Here is a 20,197-nt window from a genome sequence, read left to right on the forward strand (position 1 = left end):
ACCCACCAGCAATGAAGAGGATGACTTGTTGCTGCCTGGGACTTTGTCCAAGTGCTCACATTGCTGCATTCACAGGAAGCTGAGCATGAAGGAAGGAAAAACATTTGATCAACATTGTGACCTGTATTCACAGAGTGGACTGTAAAGTGTGGACACCAGTGCAAACCATCAAACTTGTCCCCAACTTTTCTGGCTGCTCCAGTTTGGCTTCAGCACCTTCTGATGTGGTCTTCCAGCTGAGGAAGAAGACATGCAGAGTAAGAACAATACATGTTGTCAATTTGCATTAATTTCCCCTGCAGATCATTAAAACTGTTGCAGAGTCCACTAAAAGGTGGAATGACCGTTTCCTTGTTGCTGATGACCGTCACCACAGTCAGCGCGTCGACCAATGTGTCGTGAGCTCCCTGAAGAAGCGAATAAGACATCTGAGAGTCAAACATTAACCCAACGTCATTAAATTATGTTTTTGAGACGAAACAAGAGACACTGAGCACTCACAGGCAGTTGAACATGTTCCTCAGTCTCTGGAAGAACAAACATTTGAGGACAAAACTGAACACAAGAAGGACCAGTCACACTGCTAATCAAGTTTATTTTCAAGTCTCAACAGCATTTCGGACCTTCTGCACATTCATGTACAACTTGCTTTTGCCCAGCAGGTGCATGATCTTGGGGGGGCCAGGGTGCTTCTCCTCCACGATGGCTCTTGTTCTGGAAGCCGCCCTGCACGCAGAGTCAAAAAAACAAAAACAGGTGAGCACTCTTCAAACTGCAGAAGAGAAGGATGTTAAAATGTTTAAGGCAATCTTTGTTTTGCAGTGTCAAACCCAGCAGACGTGGCGACAGGCGAGCCTCGTACATCTTGTTCCTCTCGCAGCTCTGCATGACGTCAACAAGAGGCCGTCAAGACTGCACACAAAAAGCAGGATGTGAGGAGTGGTTGCTGCAAGTCACCCTCCTTCAGAAGATTGCCTTGAACACAGATGAGCATGCAGTAGGAAAATAGTCAACTGAGGCCAGAATTTCTAAAACAAAGACATCTGTTAAGTTTTGCCATACAGCACATTTGACAAGAGATGAAACCCACCAGCAATGAAGAGGATGTGACTCGTTTCTCTCTGGGACTTTGTCCAAGCGCTCACAGGAAGGAAAAACATTTGAACAACATTGTGATGATTGTTCAGTGTATTCACAGAGTGGACTGTCAAGTGTGTGTGGACACCAGTGCAAACATCTCAAACTTGTCCAACTCCTCAGGCTGCTCCACAGTTTGGCTTCAGCATCTTCTGATGTGGTCATCCAGCTGAGTAAGAGATGACAACATGCAAGGCAAGAAAAAGAGTGAGATCAACAAATACTTGTTGTAATTTGCATTTATTTCTCCTGCAGATTAAAATAAGTTGAACTTGAGCCGACTGAAGCCGGAATGACAGTTTCCTCATTGCTGATGACCATCACAATCAAGACGAGCGCGTCGACCAATGTGTCGTGACCTCCCTGAAGAAGCCAAAAAGACATCGGTGAGTGAACCAAACATTGTGGTTAATTTATGTTTTGAGATGAAACAAGTTTTTCCTGCAACACAGAGCACTCACAGGAAGTTTAACGTGTTCCTCAGTCTCTGGAAGAACAAGAACACATTTGAGGGCACAGAAAACTGAACCAGTCAAACTGCTAATTGAGTTTATTTTCAAGTTTCAACAGCATTGAGGACCACCTGCATAGTCATGTAGAACTGTTTTTCCCCAGCAGGTGCAGGATCTTTGGGGCCAAGGTGGTTCTCTGCCACAATGGAACTTGTCCCGGAAGCCACCCTGCATGCAGAGTAAGCAAGCAACTGACGCTTTGGTGGAACTGAAGAAGAGACTGGTTTAAAAATGTTCATGGCAATCATTTTGTTATACGGCATGTCAAACCCAACCTCGTACACTATCTTGTTACTCACGCAGCGCTGGATGAAGTCAAAAGGATGTCAGTCTTTGACGCAGATCAAGTCAGACCTTGAAGCAGGAAATCTGCTTCACTCGTCGGTCCAAGCCGGGTTCAGGTTCTCCAGGGCCAAGATGCTTTTGCACCACCTAGTGGACATGAGTGAAGAGTAGTGAAGGTAACTTAACTCGTTGGGGATCCGGATTGCAGCTCCGTGCAGCTTTGGGGGAATGACAGAAGAGAAATATGTTAAACTAAAATGTTTATATCAGCCATTTTGTTTTACAGAGTGTTCAAACCCAGCATCGCTTAAAGGGGAGGTTGTCATAACTGCACACAGAAGCAGGATGTAAGGAATGGCACAAAGGCACAATCTTTTACCATCACCATTGGAGATGAATGCATTTTGGGTGTTGTGACATGTTCCCACCTTAATGATGTCATCACAGGAATAAATCTGTTAGCTTTTGCAACATGGTAGCTCATCATTTGCTGAAACAAATTGAGATATTTTTTGTGTGTACGAGTGTGCGTGTCTCACCAGTGATGCGAGCAGGGCTCTCTAAACAAGAAAGAAAGACACAGTAACATAATTAGCAACGTGACATTTGGTCAGCATGTGTATACAAAGTCGAGCTGCAATAAAAACTTCAAGACGTCATGCTGTGAAAGATAGAGAAAGTCTCTGAAGTAGATCTTTTAGAATCAGGTTGGCCGCTTAAGACGGAAGCCTGTGGACAGAAATTAGACAATTATGAACACACACACACACACACACGTACAGTTGTTATAATTCGGTTAAATTGAGAATATGGCAACCTACCTCCCACGAAACGGCGCTCTTCTCCAGATGTTGGAAAGGGTTGGAGCCAATACTTTCATGATCAAGTGCAATGCATTCAGGCATTTATTCATTGCCATACAGGTCAAATAAATGCGTTTGTGTCATTTTAGCAGGCACTTGACGTTATTTAACTTCATTCAGGCAAACGTTCGTTCGCATGCTAACTAGTTTGATTGGCACGCCGAAAACATGAATTCGTGTTAAAAGTTGGCGAACCAAGTTGAAATGATTTGGCAAAAGAAGAAGTTTGAAGACTGACCTTGTGGAAATGTGTGGAGAGCAGCAGCGGCGTGAGGACGACGGGATGCTGTCAGCCGCTGGAGAAAGAACGCTCATGCAATTAGTCGCAGCTTAAATAGCTTGCAGCTGGTCACGTCATCGCACGTGCGGTTTTTTTTTTTAAGAAAAAGCTTTATTTAACAAAAAGAAAGAAAAAAAACGCATTTAGACGGAAAAACCTTCGAAAATATGTCAGGAAGGCTAAATGCAGGACCGAGCGAGGTTCGATCCCGTTCCGCCAGCATCGAAGTTCTCGTCGTGATCGTGTGAGCTATCTTCAGTTGGTGTTTACGCTACTTTTACTCCTATTTCTTACATATGCGCACACGACGCCCAAACGGCAAAACTTGAGACTGTCGCCTGATCCGATAAATACAACCTCCAAATGCGAGTTGGACAAGCCGAGAGTGGTCGTGTGGTCTACGACGTTGCCTAATGTTTAGGTCGGCTCGGGTTCGATTCCTTCTTTCTCCTCCATTTGCTGTCCTTCAATATTTGCATTTATGTGTCGATTTGGAGAAGTGAGGCTCGAACCCGAGACCGCCTGAACCGGAGGCAAAGTTTTACACCAATCGACTATCTTATTTGATTTTTTTCGCCAATTTTTGGTCCTATTTATTTTTTATTTACTAGCACGGAACGCATAAATAGAACAAACGTCGTGATGTGAGTCAGCTAGGTTTGTCGAGTGCTCTAACTCGTTGACTTTGGTCCGGAAGGACTCGGGTTCGAATCACTTTCTATTATCCATTTGGAAAGCTTCAATATTTGCATTTCTTTAAAGAAATAAAGCAGCAAGTGAGGAGTCGAACCCTGGTCACCTGTACCAAAGGTAAAGTCTTAGACCATTCGGCCACTCTTGCGTGTCCGGTAAAGTAGATAAGAGCCAATGTGTACTGTCGTGAATGTCGGTCAGTGTCGCCCCCCCCAACGCGAGGCGCTCAAGTGCCTTTTTTTTTAAGCTCTGTTCACCATTTTCGGTTACTGAAGTCGCCTGATCCGATAAATACAACCTCCAAATTCGAACTCGACAAGCCGAAAGTGGTCGAGTGGTCTAAGACATTGACTCTGGTTTACTTTGACTCGTGTTCGATCCCTCTTTCTGCCCTCCACTTGTTCATTGTTTGAATTTATTTGAATCAGTTAGTGGGGATCGTACACGGGTCATCTGAACCGGAGGCAAAGTTTTACACCGCTTGACCATTTTATCTGATTTTTTTGCAATTTTTTGGTCCTATTTATTTTTCACTAATATGCTGCGGAAGGATAAATACAACACAAACGCTCACGTTACTGAGTTCGGTTGGTCGAATAGTCTAAGACGTCAACTTTGGTTTAGAACAAACCAGGTTCGAATCCCTCTTTATTCCCCATTTTGAAAGCTTCAATATTTGGATTTGTTTAAATAAATGAATCAGCAAGGGACGAATCGAACCCGGGTCACCTGTGCCAAAGGTAAAGTCTTACACCATTCGGCCACCCTGGCATCTCCGATGATGTAGATAAGAGCCAATGTGTAGTGTCGTGAATGTCTCCCAGTGCCGCCCCCCCAACGCGAGGCGCTCAAGTGCCTTTTTTTTAAGCTCACTATATATGGCTCTGATGTTGCCTCATTGGAAAGGGGTTGCTGAGAACATCACACAAACACGAGTAGTCATTGGACTTTTATTTGCCACATGAACAGACTTCAGGACTGTATTAGTATTTTACTATTATTATTGTTTTTTGTTTTGTTTTTGTTTCTTTTCTTCCTCTGACTGTAAAGGTTTCCGTTCGATGCGGTAAAGTCAATGTCGTGAGGAGAACCCGGAACCAACATTATGGCCTCCGTTGGCCCGGACGGATTTTGTTGTCGTACACAAACCAAATCGGGCTGAATTCAGCTACACGTTTGGACGCGGAACTTACAATTTTTGGCAAAAAAGACTCATAAAAGCATGGCTGTTTCTCTCACTTGACGCTGGAATTGATGTTGGGGTAAGTTTTATTAAGTATTAAAATGGCTTGTTTGTGTGAGGAAATGGGACTGCTGTCCAGTACAGCGTTAACTTTGTTCTCAGATGTCGTTCGTTCGTTCAAACAAAACTTTATCGTGACCGTACGTCATGAAAACTGTTTGGAACCGACACAATAGTCACAGTTAGCCGTTTAATCTCAAAGATTAAGCCACGTAAATGTAAATACACAAGGCCTGCAGACGTTTAACCACTGCATTTGGTACACAAACGAGGGCTGCAAGATATAGGAGGAAAAAAAATTCATGACATTGCAAATTTTTTATTTTTCAAACCTTTGAGCTATATTGTGATGTGAAATAATACAGGATCAGTGTTGGGAAAGGTCATTTTTCTACATAAACTAGTTCAAAGTTCAGTTCATCGTTTTAAAAATGAACTAAGTTAATAGTTCATAATTTCAAATTTTGAACTCAGTTCACCGGGACAAAAACAAACCAGCCCCCCCTTCCCACCCTAAATATTCCCCTTAAAATACTGGTATTTTATTTCCCCATAAAATGCCAAAATTAATAACAGAAAATGGCGAAAATATCATATTTTAACCACACATAGAGTCCAAAACAATTTGTTTGCATCCCGGAGAGACTACCTGTAATATCAATTGCCTTAACTGTCAGAAAAAAATATGTATAATTTATTTTTATTACCCAATTGCAAAAAAAAAAATGGGACCGGGATGCATGAACCGCGATGTAGCGGCGTTTACTGTACACCAACATCGCAGCAAAATCGCGATGACGATGCGCAAACGAAATATTGTGCAGCCCAAGTACGCATGGGGTGGGGGTATCTATTCGCCGCTCATGACATTTGTCCATCTGCGATGATAGCCAATAAAGTCACAAGACACAAGACAGATGGTGTAGCTAATATTTTGTCCATTTCAGACACTTTATTAGGTATGCATAGGGGGCGGGGCTATATTGGTGACCACTTCATTAATAAATAATAAATACATTTAACAACTTCCACCTCCTTTTCGTACGAGCAGTACATGGTGTTTCAGTATGGGATATGTGTATTGTATTTTTTGTACTGCATGTTTAAAATAAACTTCAACCAATCGTTGAATTGGTCCAACATGATTATTAAATATTATAATCCACAGTTGCATAAATTACCTTTCGTTTCTCTTTCATTGCCATATTAATTTAAATTGAAGTTTTTTTTTTGGGGGGGGGGGAATGCAATGTGACATCTGCAAAAGAAAGACACTGACTGCTTTTGTTTTCCTGACAGGATCGAGGAGGTTTTGAGCGGACACGCAGCCGACAGACGCAAAGTTGTGGGACACGTGGACGGCACTGCGCTACGATGACGAGGACAACCTGCTTTTGGACAGGTGTGTTTACTGTTTTCATGCAGAGGACGCCATGTTGTGTGCTTGAGGAGGTGTCTGAAGTCACTCGGCCCTTTCTCGGTGTGCTTTGACCTCTGCTTCTTGTACTGTACAACACGGACACGCAATAAGAACATCATTCAACGGTTCTGAACATCTGCTTTTAAATTACATTGGCGCAGCCCAAATAACTTTTTTTTAGTAACATGGTGTTGTTTTACTAAGTTATTTCAAAATGCATCTAATTATTAAAAAACTAGGTTGCTGTTATTTGAACGTTAGTTTTTTGGCAACTTGTTAAAAGCACATGAATAGAACCATTGAATGATGTTCTTGTTGTGGGTGCGTGCGTGTGCGCAGTACATGAAGCTTGGCTTTTGCAGTTGGTGCGTGCGCTCACGTCAGCGACATCACACACCTCCTCAAGAGCACAACATGGCGTCCTCTGCCTTGAGCTGCTTTCATGGACAGCCTGCCATCTAGTGTTTGTGCAAATATAATTTCATTGCAATAATGGTTTCAGATTGTAAAGGAAAAAAAATGTTTTTTTTGGTACAATATCAGGGTGAACTGCAAAAAGTTTGTTTTATTGCTAACTGTGCCTTCACTGAGTTTAAACTTAGCAATATCATGTACAGCTTTTTTTTTTTTTTTTTCCACAATTTGAAACCATTATCTCAATGAAAATAAATTTACAAAAACACTGGATGCCAGGCTGTACATAATGAAAGCACACGAGTGACACTTGGGAAGAGTACATTCTGCCCCCCCCCCCCAAAGTGTACCTAATGAAGTGGCCGCCAATGTTCGCATGTAAAGTATACAGATTTGCATATTTCATACTTTATATGCGAACATTGGCGGCCACTTCATTAGGTACACTTGGGAGGAGTGGAACTTACACCTCCCAAGTGTACCTAATGAAGTGGCTGCCAATGTTCGCATATAAAAGTATGTAATATGCAAATTTTATACTTTACATGCGAACATTGGCGGCCACTTCATTAGGTACACTTGGGAGGAGTAGAACTTACTCTTCCCAAGTGTACCTAATGAAGTGGCCGCTAATGTTCGCATGAAATATGCAAATTTGCATACTTTATGAGAAGATTGGCGGCCACTTCATGAGGTACACTTGGGAAGAGTAAGTTCTACTTCTCCCCAAGTGTCACTCGTGTGCTTTAAGCTCAGTTGAAGCTGTCATTAGATACACTTGGGAAGAGTAAGTTCTACTCGTCCCAAGTGTACCTAATGAAGTGGCTGCCAATGTTTGCATATAAAGTATGAAATATGCACATTTCATACTTTATATGCAAACATTGGCAGCCACTTCATTAGGTACACTTGGGGGGGGGGGGGGGGGGAGTAGAACATACTCTTCCCAAGTGTACCAAATGAAGCGACTGCCAATTTTTGCAAATTTGCATAGCCACGCCCACAAATTTGCATGTAATTTGCATACCCTTGGGGGGGGCACACTTTTTTTGTGTTAGAAGAATAAAGACAGACAAGTTTTTTCCCAACAAGTTTAATTTTTTTGCAGAGTAAAAAGCAAATTTATTATTTTTTTTTTTTTAAATAAAGCTTACATGTTGGATGACGATGGTCTCCTTGTCGCTGCCTGGTGAAGTCGTCGGCCAGTGGGAAGAGATTGCAGACCTAAGACAAAATGTCAACTTGTGCTGCAAATGTTTTTTGACATGAGGTGAAACTCACCAGTGACGAAAAGGGTGTGAAATTTGTTTTCTGGGATCGTCAAGTGCTCGCACATCTGCATTGGCAGGACTCTGACCATGTTCCCCAGCACCTGTGGAAAAACAACAACAAATTTGGTAGAAGTAAAGACTGGAGTCAAGAGCAAAGAGCTTACCGTTAAAAGCATCAACTTCAGTGTTGGATGACAGGTCCACTTCACCAGGCAGTCACTGACGACAGTTTCCTCGTTGCTGTTGATAGTCACTGGTCATCGTGAGGAGAGCATGGACCGGTGTGTCGTGACCCTGTTAAACAAAGACATCCGTGAATCAAACCTTTATACAAAACATGTTTTTTTGTAGCAAATTGTTTGCAATGAAACTTACAGGGAAAGGATGTGCAACTTGTTTTTTCTGCGACCTCGCAGGAAGCTGAAGATGTTCCTCAGCCTGTGGAAGAACAACAACACGTTTTGGGCAGAGAAAAGTCACGATTGTGGAGAGCATTGTGAGCGTACCAAAGTTGGCTCCTCAAATTCATCCCCCACTTTTGGTTGTCATCACCTGGATGTTGTCCTTCAGCTGAGGAAGAGGAGTGCACCAGGATGAGGAAGGCCTGGACCGGAAGCCAGCCTGCATGCAGAGTCAAAACCAAAAAGCAGGGGAGTGATCTTCATAACTTACTTTGAGAGTTGGTTTGCAGCTTATATCATCTCAGCATGGTGGACAGGAAGTTGATCATGATGCCATTTCCCCCACCACAACAAATCAAGTACTTGCATTCATCAAGTGTCTCTGCAACAGATCAAGTCAGACCTTAACGAAGGAGATTGCTTCATCAGTCAGTCCAAGGTGCGTGGTGATGCTGGACTCAGGTTCTCCAAGATGGGTTTTGACCAGTTGAAATTTACTGTGCAAAACAAAACAAGTCTTATTTTATTAAAATACCATTGAAGCTGAATTAAATTTATCATGAACATGCATACTTTGTTCTCATTGAGGACCCCTCGTGCATCTTCTTCCTCTCGCTGGCTGTCAAGACATGTGAGGAGTGGTTGCTGCAGGTCATCTCAGGTGTCCCTTACCCTCCTTCAGAAGATTACCTTTAACACAGATGGACATGCAGGAGGAAAATGGAAAACTGAGTCCAGAATTTCTAAAAGACATCTGTTAAGTTTTGCCATACAGCACATTTGACAAGAGAAGAAACCCACCAGCAATGAAGAAGATGTGACTTGTTGCTGCCTGGGACTTCGTCCAAGTGCTCACATTGCTGCATTCACAGGAAGCTGAGCATGAAGGAAGGAAAAACATTTGATCAACATTGTGAGGATTGTGACCTGTATTCACAGTGGACTGTCAAGTGTGGACACCAGTGCAAACCATCGAACTTGTCCCCAACTTCTCTGGCTGCTCCAGTTTGGCTTCAGCACCTTCTGATGTGGTCTTCCAATTGAGTAAGAAGACATGCAGAGTAAGAACAATACATGTTGTAAATTTGCATTAATTTCCCCTGCAGATCATTAAAAATTTTGCACCCGAGTCCACTAAAGGTGGAATGACCCTTTCCTCGTTGCTGATGACCGTCACCACAGTCAGCGCGTCGACCAATGTGTCGTGAGCTCCCTGAAGACGCCAATAAGACATCTGAGAGTCAAACATTAACCCAACGTCATTAAATTATGTTTTTGAGACGAAACAAGAGACACTGAGCACTCACAGGCAGTTGAACATGTTCCTCAGTCTCTGGAAGAACAAACATTTTTAGGACAAAACTGAACACAAGAAGGACCAGTCACACTGCTAATCAAATTTATTTTCAAGTCTCAACAGCATTTCGGACCTTCTGCACATTCATGTACAACTTGCTTTTGCCCAGCAGGTGCAGGATCTTGGGGGGGCCAGGGTGCTTCTCCTCCACGATGGCTCTTGTTCTGGAAGCCGCCCTGCACGCAGAGTCAAAAAAACAAAAACAGGTGAGCACTCTTCAAACTGCAGAAGAGAAGGATGTTAAAATGTTTAAGGCAATCTTTGTTTTACAGCGTGTCAAACCCAGCAGACGTGGAGACAGGCGAGCCTCATACATCTTGTTCCTCTCGCAGCTCTGCATGACGTCAAGACTGCACACAAAAAGCAGGATGTGAGGAGTGGTTGCTGCAAATCACCCTCCTTCAGAAGATTGCCTTGAACACAGATGAGCATGCAGTAGGAAAATAGTCAACTGAGGCCAGAATTTCTAAAACAAAGACATCTGTTAAGTTTTGCCATACAGCACATTTGACAAGAGATGAAACCCACCAGCAATGAAGAGGATGTGACTTGTTTCTCTCTGGGACTTTGTCCAAGCGCTCACAGGAAGCGGAGCATGAAGGAAGGAAAAACATTTGAACAACATTGTGATGATTGTTCAGTGTATTCACAGAGTGGACTGTCAAGTGTGTGTGGACACCAGTGCAAACATCTCAAACTTGTCCAACTCAGGCTGCTCCACAGTTTGGCTTCAGCATCTTCTGATGTGGTCATCCAGCTGAGTAAGAGATAACATGCAAGGCAAGAAAAAGTGAGGATCAACAAATATGTTGTAATTTGCATTTATTTCTCCTCCAGATTAAAATAATTTGCACTTGAGCCGACTGAAGCCGGAATGACAGTTTCCTCATTGCTGATGACCATCACAATCAAGACGAGCGCGTCGACCAATGTGTCGTGACCTCCCTGAAGAAGCCAAAAAGACATCGGTGAGTGAACCAAACATTGTGGTTAATTTATGTTTTGAGATGAAACAAGTTTTTCCTGCAACACAGAGCACTCACAGGAAGTTGAACGTGTTCCTCAGTCTCTGGAAGAACAAGAACACATTTGAGCGCACAGAAAACTGAACCAGTCAAACTGCTAATTGAGTTTATTTTCAAGTTTCAACAGCATTGAGGACCACCTGCATAGTCACGTAGAACTGTTTTTCCCCAGCAGGTGCAGGATCTTGGGGGCCAAGGTGGTTCTCTGCCACAATGGAACTTGTCCTGGAAGCCACCCTGCATGCAGAGTAAGTAAGCAAGTGACAGGTTTAAAAATTTTCATGGCAATCATTTTGTTTTGCGGCATGTCAAATCCAGCCTCGTACACGATTTGTTACTCACGCAGCGCTGGATGAAGTCAAAAGGATGTCAGTCTTTGACGCAGATCAAGTCAGACCTTAAACCAGGAAATCTGCTTCACTCGTCGGTCCAAGCCGGGTTCAGGTTCTCCAGGGCCAAGATGCTTTTGCACCACCTAGTGGACATGAGTGAAGAGTAGTGAAGGTAACTTACCTTGTTGGGGGTCCGGATTGCAGCTCTGTGCAGCTTTGGGGGAATGACAGAAGAGAGAAATATATTAAACTAAAATGTTTATATCAGCCATTTTGTTTTACAGAGTGTTCAAACCCAGCATCTCAGTCCTCAGGCAGCGGCGCTTCAAGTGGAGGTTGTCATAACTGCACACAGAAGCAGGATGTAAGGAATGTTTGCTGCAAAGGCACAATCTTTTACCATCACCATTGGAGATGAATGCATTTTGGGTGTTGTGACATGTTCCCACCTTAATGATGTCATCACAGGAATAAATCTGTTAGCTTTTGCCACATGGTAGCTCATCATTTGCTGAAACAAATTGAGATATTTTTTGTGTGTACGAGTGTGCGTGTCTCACCAGTGATGCGAGCAGGGCTCTCTAAACAAGAAAGAAAGACACAGTAACATAATTAGCAACGTGACATTTGGTCAGCATGTGTATACAAAGTCGAGCTGCAATAAAAACTTCAAGACGTCATGCTGTGAAAGATACAGAAAGTCTCTGAAGTAGATCTTTTAGAATCAGTTTGGCCGCTTAAGACGGAAGCCTGTGGACAGAAATTAGACAATTATGAACACACACAGGTACAGTTGTTATAATTCGGTTAAATTGAGAATATGGCAACCTACCTCCCACGAAACGGCGCTCTTCTCCAGATGTTGGAAAGGGTTGGAGCCAATACTTTCATGATCAAGTGCAATGCATTTAGGCATTTATTCATTGCCATACAAGTCAAATAAATGCGTTTGTGTCATTTTAGCAGGCACTTGACGTTATTTAACTTCATTCAGGCAAACGTTCGTTCGCATGCTAACTAGTTTGATTGGCACGCCGAAAACAGGAATTCGTGTTAAAAGTTGGCGAACCAAGTTGAAATGATTTGGCAAAAGAAGAAGTTTGAAGACTGACCTTGTGGAAATGTGTGGAGAGCAGCAGCGGCGTGAGGACGACGGGATGCTGTCAGCCGCTGGAGAAAGAACGCTCATGCAATTAGTCGCAGCTTAAATAGCTTGCAGCTGGTCACGTCATCGCACGTGCGGGTTTTTTTTTTAAGAAAAAGCTTTATTTAACAAAAAGAAAGAAAAAAAACGCATTTAGACGGAAAAACCTTCGAAAATATGTCAGGAAGGCTAAATGCAGGACCGAGCGAGGTTCGATTCCGGTCCGCCAGCACCGAAGTTCTTGTCGTGATCGTGTGAGCTATCTTCAGTTGGTGTTTCCGGTACTTTTGCTCCTATTTCTTACATATGCGCACACGACGCCCAAACGTCAAAACTTGAGACTGTCGCCTGATCCGATAAATACAACCTCCAAATGCGAGTTGGACAAGCCGAGATTGGTCGAGTGGTCTACGACGTTGCCTAATGTTTAGGTCGGCCGGGTTCGATTCCTTCTTTCTCCTCCATTTGGTGTCCTTCAATATTTGCATTTATGTGTCGATTTGGAGAAGTGAGGCTCGAACCCGAGACCGCCTGAACCGGAGGCAAAGTTTTACACCAATCGACTATCTTATTTGATTTTTTTCGCCAATTTTTGGTCCTATTTATTTTTTATTTACTAGCACGGAACGCATAAATAGAACAAACGTCGTGATGTTAGTCAGCTCGGTTTGTCGAGTGCTCTAAGACGTTGACTTTGGTCCGGAAGGACTCGGGTTCGAATCCCTTTCTATTATCCATTTGGAAAGCTTCAATATTTGCATTTCTTTAAAGAAATGAAGCAGCAAGTGAGGAGTCGAACCCGGGTCACCTGGACCAAAGGTAAAGTCTTAGACCATTCGGCCACGCTGGCGTGTCCAGCACTTGAAATTCCAGCCAATGTGTAGTGTCATGAATGTCGGCCAGTGTCACCCCCCCCCAACGCGAGGCGCTCAAGTGCCTTTTTTTTAAGCTCTGTTGACCATTTTTGGTTACTGAGGTCGCCTGATCCGATAAATGCAACATCCAAATGGGAACTTGACGAGCTGAAAGTGGTCGAGTGGTCTAAGACATTGCCTCTGGTTTACTTTGACTCGTGTTCGATCCCTCTTTCTGCTCTTCACTTGTTCATTCTTCGAATTTATTTGAATCAGTTAGAGGGGTTCGAACACGGGTCATCTGAACCGGAGGCAAAGTTTTACACCGCTTGACCATTTTATTTGATTTTTTTTGCATTTTTTTGGTCCTATTTATTTTTCACTAATATGCTGCGGAAGGATAAATACAACAAAAATCCTAATATTACTCAGCTCTGTTGGTCGAGTAGTCTAAGATGTCGCCTTTGGTATAGAACGAATAAGGTTCGAATCCGTCTATAGTCCCCATTTTGAAAGCTTCAATACTCGCATTTGTTTAAATAAATGAATCAGCAAGGGAGGAATCGAACACGGGTCACCTGTGCCAAAGGTAAAGTCTTACTCCATTCGGCCACCGTGGCGTGATCGGTGATGTAGATAAGAGCCAATGTGTACTGTCGTGAATGTCGGTCAGTGTCGCCCCCCCCAACGCGAGGCGCTCAAGTGCCTTTTTTTTTAAGCTCTGTTCACCATTTTCGGTTACTGAAGTTGCTTGATCCGATAAATACAACCTCCAAATTCGAAGCTGACAATCCGAAAGTGGTCGAGTGGTCTAAGACATTGACTCTGGTTTACTTTGACTCGTGTTCGATTCCACTTTCTGCCCTCCACTTGTTCATTCTTCGAATTTATTTGAATCAGTTAGAGGGGTTCGAACACGGGTCATCTGAACCGGAGACAAAGTTTTACACCGCTTGACCATTTTATTTGATTTTTTTTGCAATTTTTTGGTCTTATTTATTTTTCACTAATATGCTGCGGAAGGATAAATACAACAAAAATCCTGATATTACTCAGCTCTGTTGGTCGAGTAGTCTAAGATGTCGACTTTGGTACAGAACGAATAAGGTTCGAATCCGTCTTTATTCCCCATTTCGAAAGCTTCAATATTTGTATTTGTTTAAAGAAATGAATCAGCAAGCGAGGAATCGAACCCGCGTCACCTCTTCCAAAGGTAAAGTCTTAGACCATTCGGCCACGCTGGCGTGTCCAGTGAAGTAGGTACGGGCCAATATGTAGCGTCGTGGATGTCGGCCAGTGACGCCCCCCCCCCAACGCGAGGCGCTCAAGTGCCTTTTTTTTTAAGCTCTGTTCACCAGTTTTGGGAGTGTACTGAAGGACAGCAAATTTATGAGTACGACTAGAATCATCACATTTCAAAGACGATTGTGGTCAAGTGGTCTAACACATTGTCTTTGGTTTCGAAGGAACCAGGTTCGACTCCCTCTTTATTCCCCATTTCGAAAGCTTCAATATTTGCATTTCTTTAAAGAAATGAAGTAGCAAGTGAGGAATCGAAACCGGGTCACCTGTGCCAGAGGTAAAGTCTTAGACCATTCTGCCACCCTGACGTATCCGATGAAGTTGATAATAGCCAATGTGTAGTGTAACCACTTGGAAAACGGCCTCGAAAGTGGGCAGGTCTGGTTGGTCTCATTCCCACCAGGATGCAGCGACGCCGATTGGCCACAAGACGGCAGCATTGCATCATGTGTTTACCCCCTCCCCCCCCCACTTCCTCGTGATTGTGACTCACTTCATCACTGGTTCGAAATTGAACATTAAAAAGACCATGGACCGCAGGACGAGGCGGTGTTGTTTGTTGCGTCTGCTTTATTTGGGGAAAATATTTGTTCCGTGTATAAAAATAACACATCTGATGAGCACATATTCACGCAGACATTCCCATGCACTTTGACACTCTGAAATGGACGAACAACAACAAAAAGCAGCTGGGGAAACCCGATGCATGTAAAACAATTCTTATGTGGCAGTTCAAGTTGACGGAAGTGCTCGAAACAAAAAAATACATAGCCAAAAGAGATGTCTGCACAATCACAGGCAACGGGCATAGCTGTTGACTTCATTCTCATCGACAATTGGCCGTGTTCGCTGTAAAGTCCCTATCCGGCCATTTATTGTGCCTCTGCCGTCAGTTACCGCAGGCTCTTTTCAATGAGGCGCCGGCATGGAAGTCACCCGTAAGCCGACACAAACACAACGCGACTGCAAATGATGGGAAAACAAGTCCTCAAAGTTCCTTTTCAAAGCGCGGGCGCCGAGTCACTTCCTGCGGCCGATGTGCGCGAGCAGACGCGCGTTCTCGGCCGCCTTCGCTCGCAGGTTCTGGGCTTTGGCCACGTCGAAGAGCACGTTCATGATGTTGGTGGGCACGTCCAGGGACAGAGTGAGCCGGCTCCGGCGCTCGTCCTGGCCGCGGAGCTTGGCGCGGCTCTTCTGGAAGCGCGACTTGGGCGCCGCGCTGTAAGTCCTTTTCTCCCGACTCGCCGACGAGTCGGCCAGGTAGTCCGCGGAGGACCGCAGCAGGGAGCCCCAGCCGTCCTCCGGGGAGAAGCCGCCGGACATCCGGTGGTCGCACAGGAGGTCGAAGCGGCCGCGGGCCAGGCGGAGGCACAGGCTGGAGGAGGGCGAGCACAGGACCGAGAGCAGCAGCAGGGTCTTCAGGGACGACAGCATCGCGTGTGGGGGGTGGCGCGGGGGTCCTCTGCTGGGGGGGGGGGGGGGGGGGGGGGGGCACAAGTTGCAGCACACTTCATTAGACACACCGGCGCAGTCTGTGCAACTGCAACCACTACACACAGTGCGAAAATTAATTGCAAAAAAAGAATCGAAAGTGGGCAGGATTGTGAAAGTGTTCAATAAAGTGTACTTATCCTCACTTTGGGACGCAAACAGCAGTTTCGAGTCAAACTATTGCGGCGTCAAATCATCGAAACTTACCGCAGTCAAAGCAAACAAACAGCAGCTGGAGCCTTTGCACAAGAAACTCTCCACAATCCCGACTGCGCGAGTGTGAGCCGCACTTTGTACCTTCTTTTACCACCGCCTTCCATTTAGTAGCCAGTGTGACGTCATCCGCGTGACGCGACCGGCTGCCACGCCCCCACCGTCGATCAACACCAACCCTCATTCAACCTGCTTGATTTCAGCACCGTGGACAGCGCCATTACTTCTCCACGAGCGCTGGGTCCACAAATGATGCTCGTCCAAAAAAGAATCAGGTTTTATTTTGAAATGGTGGACAAGTGTATTACATCAACATAAGACTTCCTAATATTTTGCCACTAGGACTCAAAAAGAATCACTCCCCAAGCACAGTTGTGTTATATTTAACTTTCAAGCTCAACACATTTGATCTTAAAGAACGCTTTATTTTTAAAGTTTTAATCTTGGTGCTAAGGAACGATGTCGGAGTGAGTCGAGTAGCTTCACTTCGACAAAAGTTGTGCTTTGGTGCCATCTTGTAGCGATTATACTTTACAACTTTTTAAGGGGGCGTCAATTACTTGCAGATATTCGATATTTGCGTGTGATTAGCGGGGGTTTATGCAACAATTTATGGATTATTCAACACTTCGTGATTTCCCAACAGATGAGGTTTCTTTACACGGTCGTCTCGTACGGACGAGGACACGTGAACCGTCCCCACGCCGCCGCCTCCAGCCGAGAAGCGAACGGTTGACTCAACGCGATTTCAACATATTAGCGGGTTTTTACGGGCGGTGATCATGGCGGTCGAGAGGTAAACGAGCGCGGCGGGGTTAATAACCGCGCCGAGGCGGTGACAGGCGTCCTCCCTCGCGCTCGCCGAGGGGGACGACGACTTACTCCTCTTCAACTTCAATGGCGGGGACACTTGGCGGCTGTTTTCGGGCTCCTCCTGACATCACAAACTCATTACGGCATTAGTCAGAAAGTGGAAAATACACAGGGAGTCATTCCAATGAAATACGGTGGGTTTTTATTTCAAGTGAAGATGAATGTCCATCACTCGGCATCTTGACGTCATTACCTCCTCCAGGGAAGCCACGTGTGCTTCTCTGCCTGCCACATGTGCTTCAATCGTGCCGACGATTGCAGGTGCGTCAGGGTTTGGTCTAAAGGCGCAGACGGGGCGCTGCACAAGTTTTGCTGTCACCGGCTGATTCTGTTTTTTAAAGATAACCTAAACAGGAATATTCAATGTATTTTACTTATTGTTTTTCAGGTTCTGTTTTATAAAGTGCTCTTTAAATAAAGTTGAGGTTGAAAGGGACGAGATTGGAGCCTGAAGAGAGTGGCGCGTCTCTTTAGCTTGTTGGGGAGCGTGATGGTGCGCGAGGGAATCTGAATCAATAAGGCGGGTGGGGCTCCACACGTCAACAACCACCCCCCACCCCCACCACCCTCGTGTCCGCCTGTGGCCCCTCATCAGGAACGCAGGCAGCTGAACACAGAAGAACAACAGTTGATTGGCATATAATGTGAATCACATGTATAAAAATGAGAATCCTTATACGTACAGTACGCACAATTGTCCAGGCACTGCTGTCATCTGTGAAAACGCAATCAGACATTTGAATACAAGTCAGCGGATTTGTTTTTTTGTTTTTCATTCGCGTTCTCTTACCTTCCTGGGCGCGTCTCCCCGCAACGACTGCGGCACTCTCTCCGTGAAGGGAAGCGGTTGCGGTTGCCGCCGCAGCCGCCGTACACGAAGGGCCGACACTCGCCCGCCCCGGCGTGGAAGTACCACAGGAGGGCGTAGTCGGCGCACCCGCCCTCCGACATGGGCTCCAGGCAGCGCTCGGACCCTGGGGGGCAAAAAAGCGTCTTGTGGTACGGTTGCGACTCAAAACTTCGTATCTCAAGTCATTTACGAAATGTATGGAATTGTATTCCATACCATTTCTGGGAGAAAATGTCTAATTCAATTTACAGTTGCTTTTGGGGATTAACTGTTACGTCAGTGCTGTCAAAAAGTAGCACACGAGCCTGTCAAACATTCATGGATTCTGTTTTTTGGTCGATTTCAAACAAGTCATTACTCATAGATGACGGCGTGGCAATAACAATAAACAGGAAGTTTAAGAAGAAGAAAAAAAAGCAAGACTCACCAGAGGATCTCGCTCCAAAAACTCGTCTTTTTTTCCTCTGGAGGGTCTCCACGCCATCTAAAAGAAGAAGACAGATATTTGGTAGATTTCAGATTATTGCTTCCAAAAATCATGCAAGCAGAACTCCCTCGAAAATGTTATAAAACAATTGAAAAAAGCCCGGCTAGCAAAGGACGCAGCATCCCAAAACGCAATTCATGGCAGGACATGGTTGTGTTGCATAAGCACAATAATTAGAAGAAAAAGTTAATTTTGTTGAAGCAATGCGTCATTGAGTGCGGCAATGGCGGCCTTTTGATGGCAATAAATTGGGCTGCTGATTGATCGTGCGCTGCAGGGGGCGCGGGGGTCCGGTTTTGGGGCGCTCGCTAATGAGCACGGCTGAAATGTGCCGCCGCTTCTTGCGTCACGTCGACCATCGGCGTACTTTTCTCTTCTACTGACAATAAGGCGCTCGCTCACCGGTGCCGTTTGGTGGGAATCCTCCCTGCGTCTTCGTCCTTTCTTCCACGCTGCCGCCATAGTCTTCCTCGTCAAGGTCGCGGGGGTCGGCGCGCGGGGACGTCCCGTCGGGATCCGCCGACCTCAACGTCAACTCGTACGCCGAGCCTGCAGCCATACGTGCAAACGCCGTGGAACGCAATCAACACTTTTCATTTGTCGTAATTGAATTTTCATCGGCGGAAGCAGCGCTTCATCACCGAGCCACAATGAGCTAGGGAATAGCGCGTCCCCTTTAATTGCCCTGTGTGTGTTTATATGCGTGTTCGAACATCTACAATGGCGCTGCGGTGTGTGTGTTCCTGACAGAACACAACAGATGGGCACACACACACGGGTGCCATGTTGCCGCCACATGAGCTCATGTGCATGCATGCGCACACACAGACAGACACACACACACACACACACACATACACACACACGTGGGCGCGTTTTGGCTCCGTTGCAAATAAGACGGAGTTCACCGTGTACTCGTGACACCATTACATGTGCACACACACGCACACTCACCGCACTTGTCTTTCATCTCCTGGGTGGCGAGCTTCTTCACTTCATGAGCCTTCACACACAAGAACATAATCAGTGTGCATCGTTGGCAGATGTGTGTGTATGACAGCGTGTGTGTGTGGGCACATACCGAGAGGCCGGGCTCCCCCTTGTTGCCCTTCGCTCCGCCGATTCCCAACACACCCTGCAGGGACACACACACGCACGCTTTAAAATGCGCGTGTGTTTGTGTGTGTGGACAAGCGGTGACACGCGCACTCACACTCCGGCCTCTCAGTCCAGGAGTCCCGGGCGCTCCTCGCTGACACGGCGGCGCTTTTCCTCTGCGGCCCCTCTCGCCCTTATTTTGAGGCACGCGCACACACACGTTGGCGACATCTCGCACACAGCGTGCACGCCCAATTATATCCACCTTTGCAATATCCTTCTTATTAGAGGAGTCCAGACACTCTGTGGGCGTCCTAATTGTAGCTGCAAGTAGCTAATTGACGAGCGATGGACTACTTTTATCCTCCTACTTTTGACACCCAAACTTTACTTCAGTTATATTTTACACAAATATGTAAATACTCACATTGTTTACATGACTTAAGGTTAAAAGATGTGGCATTATGCTAAAAAAAAAATAAATAAAAATCATCCACTTGAAGTACCTTGGCTCCCGTGTCCCCCCGGGGTCCTGGGCCCCCCGGTGGTCCTCGGCCTCCATCCTTTCCAGATCTTCCCGCCGAGCCCTTGAATCCCGGGAAGCCTGGGAAACCATCCGCGCCCTACAGGCCAGAAAGCACCGGCGCACTAA

At 45.4% G+C, this 20,197-nt stretch overlaps 1 protein-coding gene and 4 long non-coding RNA genes across 34 annotated transcripts in view; 3 read left to right on the forward strand and 2 right to left on the reverse strand.

Moving 5' to 3' along the window:
• Positions 1-4,540, reverse strand: part of LOC133471961 (uncharacterized) — a 7,816-nt gene extending 3,276 nt beyond the window's left edge. For 2 of the 22 annotated variants that reach the window (XR_009786479.1, XR_009786477.1), the window contains exons 1-10: positions 1,949-2,081; positions 1,721-1,817; positions 1,599-1,624; positions 1,091-1,500; positions 831-912; positions 624-726; positions 502-527; positions 345-407; positions 167-236; positions 7-79 (exon numbers count right to left, since the gene is read on the reverse strand). This is a non-coding gene — a long non-coding RNA (uncharacterized LOC133471961). The other 20 variants (XR_009786474.1, XR_009786462.1, XR_009786461.1 and 17 more) reach the window with 20 other exon arrangements.
• LOC133471962 (uncharacterized) overlaps positions 1-11,725 on the forward strand; it is a 25,914-nt gene extending 14,189 nt beyond the window's left edge. The window contains exons 4-13 of one of the 8 annotated variants that reach the window (XR_009786486.1): positions 134-257; positions 660-756; positions 823-1,310; positions 1,393-1,523; positions 9,986-10,082; positions 10,149-10,637; positions 10,714-10,844; positions 11,074-11,149; positions 11,220-11,405; positions 11,518-11,725. This is a non-coding gene — a long non-coding RNA (uncharacterized LOC133471962). Of the gene's footprint in view, positions 1-133; positions 258-659; positions 1,311-1,392; positions 1,524-9,985; positions 10,083-10,148; positions 10,638-10,713; positions 10,845-11,073; positions 11,150-11,219; positions 11,406-11,517 lie in introns of all 8 variants that reach the window. The other 7 variants (XR_009786485.1, XR_009786483.1, XR_009786484.1 and 4 more) reach the window with 7 other exon arrangements.
• Positions 1,589-2,405, forward strand: LOC133471967 (uncharacterized). The gene is made up of 3 exons (XR_009786508.1): positions 1,589-1,828; positions 1,953-2,110; positions 2,221-2,405. It is a non-coding gene; the product is annotated as an uncharacterized LOC133471967 (long non-coding RNA).
• Positions 4,718-8,744, forward strand: LOC133471968 (uncharacterized). 2 transcript variants are annotated; one of them, XR_009786510.1, is made up of 4 exons: positions 4,718-5,032; positions 6,313-6,415; positions 8,535-8,614; positions 8,689-8,744. It is a non-coding gene; the product is annotated as an uncharacterized LOC133471968 (long non-coding RNA). The 2 variants fall into 2 exon arrangements; XR_009786509.1 differs by having other exon boundaries at positions 4,761-5,032; positions 8,535-8,739.
• A 5,510-nt stretch (positions 11,726-17,235) lies between the features above and the next one.
• The window catches only part of col7a1l (collagen type VII alpha 1-like), a 28,472-nt gene continuing 25,510 nt past the window's right edge, over positions 17,236-20,197 (reverse strand). Inside the window, 9 exon segments of the mRNA XM_061761529.1 lie at positions 17,236-17,717; positions 17,794-17,825; positions 17,901-18,084; positions 18,388-18,444; positions 18,850-18,996; positions 19,402-19,450; positions 19,529-19,582; positions 19,661-19,738; positions 20,052-20,168. Of these exon segments, the coding sequence (XP_061617513.1) occupies positions 17,822-17,825; positions 17,901-18,084; positions 18,388-18,444; positions 18,850-18,996; positions 19,402-19,450; positions 19,529-19,582; positions 19,661-19,738; positions 20,052-20,168 (690 nt within the window). The 3' untranslated portion in view covers positions 17,236-17,717; positions 17,794-17,821.

The sequence above is a fragment of the Phyllopteryx taeniolatus genome, chromosome 22 (genome assembly GCF_024500385.1).
Source record: "Phyllopteryx taeniolatus isolate TA_2022b chromosome 22, UOR_Ptae_1.2, whole genome shotgun sequence".
In the NCBI taxonomy this organism is placed as follows: domain Eukaryota; kingdom Metazoa; phylum Chordata; class Actinopteri; order Syngnathiformes; family Syngnathidae; genus Phyllopteryx; species Phyllopteryx taeniolatus.